At 44.3% G+C, this 15,128-nt stretch overlaps 2 protein-coding genes across 2 annotated transcripts; one reads left to right on the top strand and one right to left on the bottom strand.

Annotated features, from left to right (window-relative positions):
* Window positions 1–1,451: 1,451 nt before the first annotated feature.
* Window positions 1,452–5,407, bottom strand: LOC311149445 (phosphatidylinositol-glycan biosynthesis class F protein-like). Its single transcript, XM_084186646.1, has 6 exons — window positions 5,165–5,407; window positions 4,625–4,882; window positions 4,437–4,528; window positions 4,217–4,333; window positions 1,998–2,106; window positions 1,452–1,887 (listed from the first exon to the last, which is right to left on the bottom strand). Exons 2-6 carry the CDS (start codon window positions 4,850–4,852, stop codon window positions 1,774–1,776), a joined length of 660 nt encoding a protein of 219 aa, XP_084042772.1. The 5' UTR covers window positions 4,853–4,882; window positions 5,165–5,407; the 3' UTR covers window positions 1,452–1,773.
* Window positions 5,408–5,488: 81 nt separating this feature from the next.
* Window positions 5,489–7,109, top strand: LOC311146977 (cysteine-rich PDZ-binding protein). Its single transcript, XM_084183585.1, has 5 exons — window positions 5,489–5,605; window positions 6,012–6,077; window positions 6,169–6,223; window positions 6,365–6,477; window positions 6,598–7,109. Exons 1-5 carry the CDS (start codon window positions 5,590–5,592, stop codon window positions 6,660–6,662), a joined length of 315 nt encoding a protein of 104 aa, XP_084039711.1. The 5' UTR covers window positions 5,489–5,589; the 3' UTR covers window positions 6,663–7,109.
* The last annotated feature ends 8,019 nt before the right edge of the window (window positions 7,110–15,128 follow it).

The raw sequence follows: 15,128 nt of genomic DNA, 5'->3' as shown, positions 1-15,128 counted from the left end.
ACCTAACAAAATGTGGAAAAAGTCAAGGACTCTGAATACTTTCCGAATGCACTGTACATCATTGGCTCTCTTTCACTCTCTCTCTGACCGACAGCTTTAGAATGGAGATGTGACAGACCTTCTATTCCCACACAGCTTTAGACAGCACCACAGGTCTGCCAGAGGAAGGATGTGTTTAAGAAAGACCTCCATCTGGTGCAGTCTGAGCTGCTGTTCACTTGGCTCTTGGACATCTTTCGTCTCTTGTGGAGAAGGGTGGGTGGCTGTGCTGTTATGACGGATGCTCCTCTTTGCCTCTATAAGCCAAAGAGACATGTCAGGCTCTTTTCTCATTTTCTTTGCTAAGGTTTTACATCTATAGGTTCCCTTGGCTTGGCCGACACTATGCTGCCCAGCTACACATACAATACATCTACCCCTTCCCCGTCTCTACCTCATCCAATCCCTACCTACTGTCTCTACCTCATCCCTACCTACCGTCTCTACCTCATCCAATCCCTACCTACTGTCTCTACCTCATCCAATCCCTACCTACTGTCTCTACCTCATCCAATCCCTACCTACCGTCTCTACCTCATCCAATCCCTACCTACCGTCTCTCCTCATCCAATCCCTACCTACCGTCTCTACCTCATCCAATCCCTACCTACAGTCTCTACCTCATCCAATCCCTACCTACTGTCTCTACCTCATCCAATCCCTACCTACCGTCTCTACCTCATCCAATCCCTACCTACCGTCTCTCCTCATCCAATCCCTACCTACTGTCTACCTCCTTCACCATTTCTCTGTGGTTGAGTGTCACGATGGCCCACTGCAGCTCTCTGTCATGTGTTCTATTGTTCCTGCTCTTAGAAAAAGAGCGACTGGAGAGAACTTCAGTATCTCTACCTGTCCCCCCCCCCCACACACACACACAGACAGGAGGGGGTTATATAGAAAGAATAGAAGGGCGCGAGAAAGAAGAGGGTGAAAGACCGAAAAGGAGGGGGAGAGAGAGGGTAATAAAAATGAGGGAGAGCTTGTATGATGAGACCGCTGAAGACAAATGGTCATGAAATGTTAGTCCCTCAATTAGAGAGAGTATTGACTCATTCCACAGCCAATTTCTGTACCCACTCACCCCCTCGCTCTCTCTCCTTATTGCACCCCCCCCTTTTCTCCTCTCTTTCCACCCACTCTCTTTCTTACTGCACACTCTCTCCCTCCTTCCCTCTCTCCATCTCACTCCCTGAACAGAAGGTAAAGATTGGAGCAGTTCTCCAGGGAAGAAGAAAGACAAATGACCTTTCAGTACACAGCAACACACACAATAGCCTAGCCATAGTACAGAAAATGAAAACATTAAGTTGTGATATTGAAAGATGGCAGTTATTAGAGTTAATGGAGCAGTGTGTGTAATGCACATCTGTGGCTGTTTGTGTTTTTTTTGTCTGTAATTAAATCAAATCAAATCAAATCAAATTTTATTGGTCACACAGTTACAAGCCTATTGGATTAACCATAATCAGAGGATTACAAATAAAAAGTTTGTAGAGAACTAAGACTTTATTTGTCAAAATCTTTTTACATGGCAACATATTTTACAGGAGAGGGCCTGTCTACTCCAACAGTCCAATACATATTCAGATACCAATGGAATACAGGATTACTACAGGGATAATGGATCAGCTGCCTGGAGGACTGTCATATAAACCGCATGCTCGTATACAAACACAATCACTCTCTCTCTCCCCAGTCCATCACTTCCTCACTCACTCTCTCCCCAGTCCATCACTTGCTCTTGTAGGTGAGGTGTTTGCGGTGCCAGTGGATCCAGGCGGGGGCGGCGACTAGCCCAGTCAGGTAACCAATCACTGCACCCAGACTGCAGGAGACGGGCCACACCTACAGACAATTGTAGATAGAAATACATTGTGTAGAACAGACATGGCTTGCTGATATGAAAGTAAAGAATTGTGTCAATCTACTCATGGCCTTTCTGTGTGTGTTCTGACCTGCCAGGGTCGGTCCCAGTCCAAAGGGATAGGGAAGGCTCCCAGCCAGGCTCCAACAACACTGCAACCGACCACCATCTGTAGAGAGGTGTCCCACACTGACATGGCCCTGAAACACACACACACACACACAAATATTGTGTTGGCAGCATCATGTTATGGGTATGCTTGTCACCGGCAGGGACTGTGGAGTTTGTTAGGATCAAAATAAATATGATGTAAAAATGTAAAAATGTTACAGGAAAACCTACCTGTCTTCTGAAAACATAACCCTATGATAGGGTTTTATTTTTCTGCGGAACAATTACACACATCTTTATGTAAAAGACACACCAGAATGGCTTTCCAATAGGTGCTGAGTGTTCCTGAGTGGTCCAGTCTCAGTGCTGACTTAAATCTGCTTAAAAAATCTGAGACAAGGTTTAAATATCGCTGCCCATCAATGATTCCCAACCAAATTTACTGAGCCTGTGCGATTTTGACAAAAACTATGGATATATGTCGCCCTAAGAGTTGTGCAAAGTTGGTAGAATCTTAATGAAAAGGATTCACAGCGGTAATGACTGCCAAAGGGACTTCCACCTAGTATTAACTCAGGGGGGTGGAGACTTACCCAATTATGATGTTTCAGTTTTTTTTTTCTTAATTTGGAAAATGTTCTATAACTTTCATTCAATTTAAAAAAGTGTAGGTTGTGTAGATATGTAGGGGAAAATATATAATTTAATTTAAGCCAGTAAAATGTGACAAAAGTTCATGCGGGTGTAGACTATTGGCACTATATACACATTTCACATACACAGACACACACAAAGCGTCGTCATTGTGAAGCTTGTGATGTAGTTTTGAAGACTGCCTCCTGGTGGACATACGAGAGAGAGAGAGGGCGAGAGAGAGAGAAAGAAGGAGTTGGGCGATATGGCCTAAAAATCTCAAATTTTTCAAACGTATGGGCGATTCACGATATCTCGATTTTAAAAAACTAAGTTATCTAAATAAGCTTTGTTACACAATTAATTATCAATACACTGCATTTCAAACAGTCGGGAATAATCTAATGAATTCAGGGCTTGTACAATTATACCTAGGCCTAAATATAAGCCTTCAACCCTAAGGCCCACTAATAATTTAATTATTTGATCAAAATAGTTTAACCTGCTTTTTATGTTGTTGCAATAATCACTTATCTGGCTTTCAAGTCTGTCTATGAAAATGCCCTTTTTATTACAAATTTAACCAGAAGCATGCACATCCACTAATAATGACCAACTTCTGGTAGCAGGCATTATAGGAAATTAACACAGGTCTAATAAACAATCTCTCAAGCACAAGCCCACCTGTTAGTGAGTAGCCAGCTAATCTTTATATTTATATTAAAGCAAACTTGTATCTATTTGCTTGCCAACAAGGTAGAACAGTTTAACTGTTATAAATTCACACCCACCGGTCTGTCTCCAACTGTTTGAACAATATAGCCTGTTCACTTTGTTTCAATGTTGAAATCAAGTGACCTACCTGGATAAGATGCTTATTTCTCAGAATGAGAACGAGTTGCCAATTGCTTATATAAATACGGATTTTTATGCTCATTGCACATCTATAAAACACAGACTAGACAGCTAGCACATAACCGTCTGGCTAAAATGCTGCTAGCGGTACTGCAATGGCGCGCGCGAAAAAAAAACTGCGTATACTAGTACATTTTTCACAATCATGTTCATTGATACTCCCGTCTTGTAGACTGCTCTGTTCTACATTTTGGGAGTTGAGACATAAAAAGGATAAATTTACAAAGGTTAAGTTCTCTATTACAGTAAAATGTGTCAATGTGTTTTGGTGTCCATATTACCGATTATGTTGGACCAAACCTCAAATGCAAATAGCTTGTTGAAACGGCTTGTTGTCAGAGAGGAAGAAGATGCTCTTCGTTGTTGTTAGTGACAGGCGGAGGAGCTTGGTGTCTGTGTGCAAGTGGGAAGGTGCACAGCACAGACGGAGCGAAGGAGATGATGCCAAAAAGACAAACACTCAAAAACAGAAAAATATAAAAACGATACAGGCATTTGGAACTTCGCGCTAATTTCAAATTCAAATTAATCGAATTAATTCGATATCAGCCAGCCCTAGTTGAAGAGAGAGTTTGACTAGAGAGAGAATATGAGGATGAGGAAATGTGTGAGACCGAGAGAGTCAGAAGTAGATGTAGATAGAGGTAGTACCCATGTCGGCTGAACACTCTTATCCAAGCCTGGACGTTGGGCCCAAGGACACACACACACCTCAGAGTGGTTAGACTGGTCAACAACACCGCCAGAGAGAACGTCTCCAACGCAGTCCTAAACACAGTGAAAAGAGTCAGAAACAAAGACTTACAACACAATCTGACACACTCAATCTTGGCAGTTGGAAACACACACACACACTCTTGGCAGAACTCACTCCAGGAGCGGTGCTCCATACAGGATCACTACAGTGTGGAAGAACAGACAGGAGAGGAGCAGGTAGAGACAGGAACGCACCAACCTAGACACCTGGAAGAGAGGAAGAGGAGATGATCAGCTTATACTATTCAGTACTGGTCTGATATACAACTGATCATAACCTCAGATGTGTGTATGCCTCTGTACCTTGTAGGTGATAGTGTGTTTCTTGGTGGGAGGGCTGACCCCCAGCAGCCAGAACAGGGTGATGTTGACCACGGCGACGGCCCCGGCAACAGAGTACAGCCACAGCAGGTGTGTCCCGTACACAGAGAAACCCGGCACTAGCACCGCCGGCACCACTGTCGCCATAAACACCCCCGACGCCATGATGGCGTGGCTGGACGCCATCTGTCTGATCTCCTGGTCCCACATTGTGCTGGAGAGAGGTCTGGTCAGGTCTACCTGTACGGGGATAGGAAATATGGTATTATGGTATCATGTTGCATCGATTGAGAGGAAAAGACGTAGCCGTTACAGGGCGAGTGCACAACCACCTGTGCAATAAAGGCATGGTTAACAGATGCAGACTCAGGGATGCCAGACCAGGCTGGTTGCATTGTAAATCATCATCATAATAGTCTGAACCACTAACCCCCCTGGTAATAACTTTAACAGCTATTAGCACAAAACTAACTAACTTGGGCAGATACAGGCAGTGCCAGTGGATAGTCTGAATAGCCTTACCTTAAGAACCTCTTACTACTGAACTGTTGCGACGTTGAGTCTAGTTGACGCTTTTTGGCTCCTAGCTACTGCCTTTGTGGCCTAGCTAGCTTCATCCTTAGACATATGACAGTAGCTACTATTCTAAATTAGACAAATTAACTATACGTGACAGTTTCACATCGACACGGATATTATGTAGGGTTCATTCATCAGACTCACTTCCGTAAACATGGAGCCGAGCAAGGCCAGATGCTTGAACCTACCCTACATTGACTGACATATCTGGCAGCCAATAACGACTCACCACACCTGGGAGCTCAACCAATCGGATTCTGAAGTCCCAGATTAACAGGAAGTTTACAATCGTTGTTGACACACGAGCTACACATTTAGGTACAATTTCTTAGCAAAAAGTGTTGTTTTTTCGTCTAAACAAAGAAAATATGGTTTGTGACAATTGTAAGTACGACCTTTTTTGGGATTATAGGAAGTTATATCCGTAAAGCATGTAATAACGCTTACGTTAGAAAGCGATGCTGTGCTAGCAGCTTGCCAGCTAGCTTACTCTGGCTAGTTAGCTGGCCAGATAACTGGCTAGCTAACGTTATCTGATTCTGTTTATCTGAGCTACGGTATCTAGCTAGAAACTGTTGCTGAAGGCTTGTTTTGTTGTTTAGTCTACGTAATTAACATGCCCGACTGTGTATCAGAGAACGAACGAGAAGTGTTTGTGTGACTTCTGCAGCTAGCAATGAATTCCCATCTCGACCTATTTTTTTTTCTTCATTTCTACCACTCATATTTCTGAACTTTTCTTCCTCTCTTTTTCCACCCTCGGCCTCTATCTCTTCTCTTTCTCTCTCAGGTGAGAAGAAGCTGGGCAGGGTGATAACTCCCGACACCTGGAAGGATGGAGCTAGAAACACAACAGGTAGAGTATTGGAGTTACATAATTTTGTATTACATAGTTTAGAATTATTTGATACTCTTTATTCATTACAGTATTGTATTATGTTTTTTAGAGAGCGGTGGGCGGAAGCTGAACGAGAACAAGGCTCTGACATCTAAGAAGGCCAGGTAAGACTGTTGTTGTTAATGATGATTAATGATGGGTGCAGGTTGATGGATAAGAGCGTCTGCTAAATGACGTAAATGTAAATGTAATGTTGTATATGGTCAGGTTATGATTATGTTACAGTAATATGAATTTGTCAACAGGTTTGATCCTTATGGGAAGCCAGGAAAGTCAGGCTTTGGCATCTGCAGAATCTGCAAGAGCTCTGTTCACCAATCAGGATCTCACTACTGCCAAGGCTGCGCCTACAAGAAAGGTACTATATCTACCTACACACACCCCATGTTATATGACATTTTGGTTGCTCTTTCAGAAGCAAATTGTGTTACACTTTCACCTGATAACAATCTCCCTTATATTGCTTTCTCTTTCTTAGGTATCTGTGCCATGTGTGGGAAGAAGGTTCTGGACACCAAGAACTACAAGCAGACCTCTGTCTAACAAGCTTCTGACCGGGAGAGAGAGAGAGAAGGTGACCACCAGGATGACTGGAGAAGGAGTGTGGGAGAAAATAAGATAGAGGGGGAGGATGGTGTGCACGAGGAATGACGACTTTATCGTGTTGTTTTGACCCCCTGTCTAAAACTCTCATAGCAGAGATGCAGTCAAGGGGTTTTTACTCTTTCCAGCTGTGTGTGTGAGATGTGGAGCAGGGTTTCCCTCTCTATTGTAAAAGTCCTATAATCCTCAGCTTTGTAGCAGCAATACGTGGCCAGCACTGTTCCACACACCAAATCGGAGACTACTTTTAGTTTTAATACCTGAACTGATGGTTTCTCTTCTGTTGTGTAAAACCGCCTCTGATGCAGGAGTTTCCTTTTATCGATTCTTTGTGAATTATGTAAAGTCATGTTTTATTGAGTGCATTAAAATATTCAATATGTAATGGCAATGACATGATTATTTATTACCATTGTTTTGTGTAGTCACAGACGAAAAACCAAAACATTACAACAAATATGTCTGTTCAGTGTACAGGGTCTAATTCAATAGGCATGAACAAGTCATTACCCTCTTCTGTGTCTCTTGCCATGTTCATGTGCTAGTCGGAACTAGGAAACTGAAATTTCTGACTTGATAACTGGTTTAACGCGGCACGTGTATAACTACAACCAGTTAGCTAGTCGGAAATTTCGGCATTTCCTAGTTCCGACTAGCACGTGAACGCAGCATCTCTGTCAGCTGTATACCCCACAGTGATTGGTTTAGAACCTCTGACATCATCATGATGTGACGCAGCATGCTGTAACTTCCTGTGCAACCCAGGGTCAGGTTCGAGAACAGGTTGGCTGAGTCATTGACATTTAAATGTCCTGATCACCTCTCAGGCTCTCCACTCTACCCCACCATACACACATCCAGCCTGTCGCACAGAAAGGAAGTGCCAAACCACTACCATCGTAGTGATATAGTTTTATTGAGAACAAACATGATTCATGAAAATAATAAATATGGCAACATAGAGAGGAAAACATTGTTACACATAATAGGAAATATACACTGAGTATACAAAACATTAGGAACACCTTCCTAATATTGAGTTGCACCCCCCTTTGCCCTCAGAACAGCCTCAATTCGCCAGGGCATGGACTCCAAGGTGTCGAAAGAGTTCTACAGGGATGCTGGCCCATGTTGACTCCAATGCTTCCCACAGTTGTGTCAAGTTGGCTGGACGTCCTTTGGATGGTGGACCATTCTTGATACACGTGGGAAACTGCTGAGCATGAAAAACCCAGCAGCGTTGCAGTTCTTGCACACTCAAACCAGTGCGCCTGGCACCTACTGCCATACCCCGTTCAAAGGCAATTAAATATTTTGTCTTGCCCATTCACCCTCTGAATGGCCCACATACAGAATCCATGTCAACTGTCTCAAGGCTTAAAAATCCTTCTTTAACCTGTCTCCTACCCTTCATCTACATTGATTGACGTGGATTGAACAGGTGACATCAATAAGGGATCATAGCTTTCACCTGGTCAGTCTGTCATGGAAAGAGCAGGTGTTCCTAATGTTTTGGACACTCAGTGTAGCTATAGGAGAACATACTGGCTTATAAACTATAGTGATGGTTTTCCTGACTAGTGCTCAAATACACTTTTAACAAATTGTATTTGTTACAAATACAAACTCTATTAAAGGGGAATTCCACCTTTTCAACTTCATAGTCTTGGGGCACATTCCTATGCTTAGATGTTGCTGACGTCTCACAACTGGATGGGAATTTTTAACCCTAATTGCTCCTGTAAGTCGCTCTGGATAAGAGCGTCTGCTAAATGACCAATTTATTTAATTTAATTTTAACTATCAGCTAACATAATATATTATAGCAATTTGTCAATCAATGACACAGTCTTTGATGTGGCATGCAACCATTGGTTGTTGCTTCCCGCTGTGGAACGTGCCCATTATCTCCAGTACAAAGGAGGCTGGTGGCACCATAATTTGGGAGGGCGGGCTCATAGTAATGGCTGGAATGGAATAAAGAAAACGGTATCAAACATGTGTTTGATACCACTCCATTCCAGCCATTATTATGAGCTGTCCTCCTCTCACCAGCCTCCTGTGCTGCAGCACCATAACAGTGTCTACATACAGTTGAAGTCGGAAGTTTAGATACACTTAGGTTGGAGTCATTAAAACTTGTTTTTCAACCACTACACACATTTCTTGTTAACAAACTATAGTTTTGGCAAGTCGGTTAGGACATCTACTTTGTGCATGACACAAGTAATTTTTCCAACAATTCTTTACAGACAGATTATTTCACTTATAATTCACTGTATCACAATTCCAGTGGGTCAGAAGTTTACATACACTAAGTTGATGGTGCCTTTAAACAGCTTGAGAAATTCCAGAAAATGATGTCATGGCTTTAGAAGCTTCTGATAGGCTAATTGATATCATTTTAGCCAATTGGAGGTGTACCTGTGGATGTATTTCAAGGCTTACCTTCAAACTCAGTGCCTCTTTGCTTGACATCATGGGAAAATCAAAAGAAATCAGCAAAGACCTCAGAAAAAAAATTGTAGACCTCCACAAGTCTGGTTCATCCTTGGGAGCAATTTCCAAACACCTGAAGGTACCACGTTCATCTGTACAAACAATAGTACACAAGTATAAACACCATGGGACCACGCAGCCGTCATACCGCTCAGGAAGGAGACGCGTTCTGTCTCCTAAAGATGAACGTACTTTGGTGCGAAAAGTGCAAATCAATCCCAGTACAACAGCAAAGGACCTTGTGAAGATGCTGGAGGAAACAGGTACAAAAGTATTTATATCCACAGTAAAACGAGTCCTATATCGACATAACCTGAAAGGCCGCTCAGCAGGTAAGAAGCCACTGCTCCAAAACCACCATAAAAAAAGCCAGACTACGGTTTGCAACTGCACATGGGGACAAAGATCGTACTTTTTGGAGAAATATCCTCTGGTCTGATGAAACAAAAATAGAACTGTTTGGCCATAATGACCATCGTTATGTTTGGAGGAAAGAGGGGGTGGCTTGCAAGCCGAAGAACACCATCCCAACCGTGAAGCACGGGGGTGGCAGCATCAGGCTTTGGGGGTGCTCTGCTGCAGGAGGGACTGGTGCACTTCACAAAATAGATGGCATCATGAGGAAGGAAAATTATGTGGATATATTGAAGCAACATCTCAAGACATCAGTCAGGAAGTTAAAGCTTGGTCGCAAATGGATCTTCCAAATGGACAATGACCCCAAGCATACTTCCAAAGTTGTGGCAAAATGGCTTAAGGACAACAAAGTCAAGGTATTGGAGTGGCCATCACAAAGCCCTGACCTCAAACCTATAGAAAATATGTGGGTAGAACTGAAAAAGCATGTGCGAGCAAGGAGGCCTACAAACTTGACTCAGTTACACCAGCTCTGTCAGGAGGAATGGGCCAAAATTCACCCAACTTATTGTGGGAAGCTTGTGGAAGGCTACCCGAAACATTTGACCCAAGTTAAACAATTTAAAGGCAATGCTTCCATATACTAATTGAGTGTATGTAAACTTCTGACCCACTGGGAATGTGATAAAATAAATAAAAGCTGAAAGAAATCATTCTCTCTACTATTATTCTGACATTTCACATTCTTAAAATAAAGTGGTGATCCTAATTTTTACTAGGATTAAATGTCAGGAATTGTGAAAAACTGAGTTTAAATGTATTTGGCTAAGGTGTATGTAAACTTCAGACTTCAACTGTATGTGAAAACGGCACGTTTCCATTCAGTAGTTTAAAAAATAAGAGCGGACCTAAAAAAGATCTTGATGACATCTTGAGTTGCATTTAAATGTAAAAACAGTGATGTTCAAAACGATTCTCCTGCTCCCCGCGTCCCCAAGAATCATAACTAGTGCTTATAACTAGTGTTTATATACAGTGGGGGAAAAAAGTATTTAGTCAGCCACCAATTGTGCAAGTTCTCCCACTTCAAAAGATGAGAGAGGCCTGTAATGTTCTTTCCACTCCTCTCCTCTTTTGACCTCACCCTCTCACCGTCCCCCCCTACTCACAAGGCAGGCAATACGCTTGACTTCTTCTTTACTAGATGTTGCTCTTCTACTAATCTCATTGCAACTCCCCTCCATGTCTCCGACCACTACTTTGTATCCTTTTCTCTCTCGCTCTCCTCCAACACTACTCACTCTGCCCCTACACAGATGGTAACGCGCCGCCGCAACCTTCGCTCTCTCTCTCCCACTACTCTCTCCTCTTCCATCCTATCATCTCTTCCCTCTGCTCAATCCTTCTCCCTCCAATCTCCTGATTCTGCCTCCTCAACCCTCCTCTCCTCCCTTTCTGCATCCTTTGACTCCCTGTGTCCCCTATCCTCCCGGCCGGCTCGGTCCTCCCCTCCAGCTCCGTGGCTTGATGACTCATTGCGAGCTCACAGAACAGAGCTCCGGGCAGCGGAGTGGAAATGGAAGAAAACTAAACTCCCTGCCGACCTGGCATCTTTTCACTCCCTCCTCTCTACATTTTCTTCATCTGTTTCTGCTGCTAAGGCCACTTTCTACCACTCTAAATTCCAAGCATCTGCCTCTAACCCTAGGAAGCTCTTTGCCACATTCTCCTCACTGCTGAATCCCCCCCCCCCCCTCCTCCCTCTCTGTGGATGACTTCGTCAACCACTTTGAAAAGAAGGTTGACGACATCCGATCCTCGTTTGTTAAGTCTAATGACACTGCTGGTCCTGCTCACACTGCCCTACCCTATGCTTTGACTTCTTTCTCCCCTCTCTCTCCAGATAAAATCTTGTGACTAGTGACTGCAGGCCGCCCAACAACCTGCCCGCTTGACCCCATCCCCTCCTCTCTTCTCCAGACCATCTCCGGTGACCTTCTCCCCTACCTCACCTCGCTGATCAACTCATCCTTGACCGCTGGCCATGTCCCTTCCGTCTTCAAGAGAGCGAGAGTTGCACCCCTTCTCAAAAAACCAACACTCGATCCCACTGATGTCAACAACTACAGACCAGTATCCCTTCTTTCTTTACTTTCCAAAACTATTGAGCATGCCGTCTTTAGCCAACTCTCTTGCTATCTCAGAATTACCTTCTTGATCCAAACCAGTCAGGTTTCAGGACTGGTCATTCAACTGAGACTGCTCTTCTCTGTGTCACGGAGGCTCTCCGCACTGCTAAAGCTAACTCTCTCTCCTCTGCTCTTGTCCTTCTAGACCTGTCTGCTGCCTTTGATACTGTGAACCATCAGATCCTCCTCTCCACCCTCTCCGAGCTGGGCATCTCCGGCGCGGCTCACTCCTGGATTGCGTCCTACCTGACCGGTCGCTCCTACCAAGTGGCGTGGCGAGAAGCTGCCTCTGCACCACGTGCTCTCACCACTGGTGTCCCCCAGGGCTCAGTTCTAGGCCCTCTCCTTTTCTCCCTATACACCAAGTCACTTGGCTCTGTCATATCCTCACATGAACTCTCCTATCATTGCTACGCTGACGATACACAACTAATCTTCTCCTTTCCCCCTTCTGATAACCAGGTGGCGAATCGCATCTCTGCATGTCTGGCCGACATATCAGTATGGATGACGGATCACCACCTCAAGCTGAACCCTGGCAAGACGGAGCTGCTCTTCCTCCCGGGGACTGCCCGTTCCATGATCTCGCCATCACGGTTGACAACTCCGTTGTGTCCTCCTCCCAGAGTGCGAAGAGCCTTGGCGTGACCCTGGACAACACCCTGTCGTTCTCCGCTAACATCAAGGCGGTGACCCGATCCTGCAGGTTCATGCTCTACAACATTCGGAGAGTACGACCCTGCCTTACACAGGAAGCGGCACAGGTCCTAATCCAGGCACTTGTCATCTCCCGTCTGGATTACTGCAACTCGCTGTTGGCTGGGCTCCCTGCCTGTGCCATTAAACCCCTACAACTCATCCAGAATGCCGCAGCCCGTCTGGTGTTCAACCTTCCCAAGTTCTCTCACGTCACCCCCCTCCTCCGCACACTCCCCTGGCTTCCAGTTGAAGCTCGCATCCGTTACAAGACCATGGTGCTTGCCTATGGAGCAGTGAGGGGAACGGCACCTCCGTACCTTCAGGCTCTGATCAGTCCCTACACCCAAACGAGGGCATTGCGTTCATCCACCTCTGGCCTGCTGGCTCCCCTTCCTCTGCGGAAGCATAGTTCCCGCTCAGCCCAGTCAAAACTGTTCGCTGCTCTGGCACCCCAATGGTGGAACAAGCTCCCTCACGACGCCAGGACAGCGGAGTCACTCACCACCTTCCGGAGACATTTGAAACCTTTAAGGAATACCTGGGATAGGATGAAGTAATCCTTCTAGCCCCCCCCCCCCCACCCAAAAAAAAAAAAAAATGTTGTAAAGTGGTTAACCCACTGGCTATAGGGTGAATGCACCAATTTGTAAGTCGCTCTGGATAAGAGCGTCTGCTAAATTACTTAAATGTAAATGTAAATGTAATCATAGGTACACGTCAACTATGACAGACACATTGAGAAGAAAAAAATCCAGAAAATCACATTGTAGGATTATTTATGAATTTATTTGCAAATTATGGTGGAAAATAAGTATTTGGTCACCTACAAACAAGCAAGATTTCTGGCTCTCACAGACCTGTAACTTCTTCTTTAAGAGGCTCCTCTGTCCTCCACTCGTTACCTGTATTAATGGCACCTGTTTGAACTTGTTATCAGTATAAAAGACACCTGTCCACAACCTCAAACAGTCACACTCCAAACTCCACTATGGCCAAGACCAAAGAGCTGTCAAAGGACACCAGAAACAAAATTGTAGACCTGCACCAGGCTGGGAAGACTGAATCTGCAATAGGTAAGCAGCTTGGTTTGAAGAAATCAACTGTGGGAGCAATTATTAGGAAATGGAAGACATACAAGACCACTGATAATCTCCCTCGATCTGGGGCTCCACGCAAGATCTCACCCCGTGGGGTCAAAATGATCACAAGAACGGTGAGCAAAAATCCCAGAACCACACGGGGGGACCTAGTGAATGACCTGCAGAGAGCTGGGACCAAAGTAACAAAGCCTACCATCAGTAACACACTACGCCGCCAGGGACTCAAATCCTGCAGTGCCAGACGTGTCCCCCTGCTTAAGCCAGTACATGTCCAGGCCCGTCTGAAGTTTGCTAGAGTGCATTTGGATGATCCAGAAGAGGATTGGGAGAATGTCATATGGTCAGATGAAACCAAAATATAACTTTTTTGGTAAAAACTCAACTTGTCGTGTTTGGAGGACAAAGAATGCTGAGTTGCATCCAAAGAACACCATACCTACTGTGAAGCATGGGGGTAGAAACATCATGCTTTGGGGCTGTTTTTCTGCAAAGGGACCAGGACGACTGATCCGTGTAAAGGAAAGAATGAATGGGGCCATGTATCGTGAGATTTTGAGTGAAAACCTCCTTTCATCAGCAAGGGCATTGAAGATGAAACGTGGCTGGGTCTTTCAGCATGACAATGACCCCAAACACACCGCCCGGGCAACGAAGGAGTGGCTTCGTAAGAAGCATTAAGGTCCTGGAATGGCCTAGCCAGTCTCCATATCTCAACCCCATAGAAAATCTTTGGAGGGAGTTGAAAGTCTGTGTTGCCCAGCGACAGCCCCAAAACATCACTGCTCTAGAGGAGATCTGCATGGAGGAATGGGCCAAAATACCAGCAACAGTGTGTGAAAACCTTGTGAAGACTTATAGAAAGCGTTTGACCTGTGTCATTGCTAACAAAGGGTATATAACAAAGTATTGAGAAACTTTTGTTATTGACCAAATACTTATTTTCCACCATAATTTGCAAATAAATTCATAAAAAATCCTACAATGTGATTTTCTGGATTTTTTTTCCTCATTTTGTCTGTCATAGTTGACGTGTACCTATGATGAAAATTACAGGCCTCTCTCATCTTTTTAAGTGGGAGAACTTGCACAATTGGTGGCTGACTAAATACTTTTTTTCCCCACTGTATATACTGAACAAAAAATATAAACACAACATGTAAAGTGTTGGTCCCAAGAGTTGCTGAGGAGTATTTCTGTCTGTAATAAAGCCCTTTTGTGGGAAAAACATTATTCTGATTGGCTGGGCCTAGCACCCCAGTGGGTGGACCTGGCTCCCAAGTGGGTGGGCTTATGCCCTCCCAGGCCCACCCATGGCTGCGCCCCTGCCCAGTCATGTGAAATCCATAGATGAGGGCCTAATTAATTTATTTCAATTGACAGATTTCCATCTATGAACTGTAACTCAGTAAAATCTTTGAAATTGTTTCATGTTGCATTTATATTTTTGTTCAGTATATTTCTGTACAGTAGAATGTTTTAAGATTGTCAGGTTTCTAGCTGAAGGCACCAGTTATAGCCTCTCACTCTGCCAGAAATTCTTACACACACACACACACACACAC

The sequence above is a fragment of the Coregonus lavaretus genome, assembly GCF_964263955.1.
Source record: "Coregonus lavaretus genome assembly, chromosome: 1".
Taxonomy (NCBI): domain Eukaryota; kingdom Metazoa; phylum Chordata; class Actinopteri; order Salmoniformes; family Salmonidae; genus Coregonus; species Coregonus lavaretus.
The sequence above is the reverse complement of the archived record's forward strand: the minus strand, read 5'-3'. Positions and strand labels throughout refer to the sequence as shown.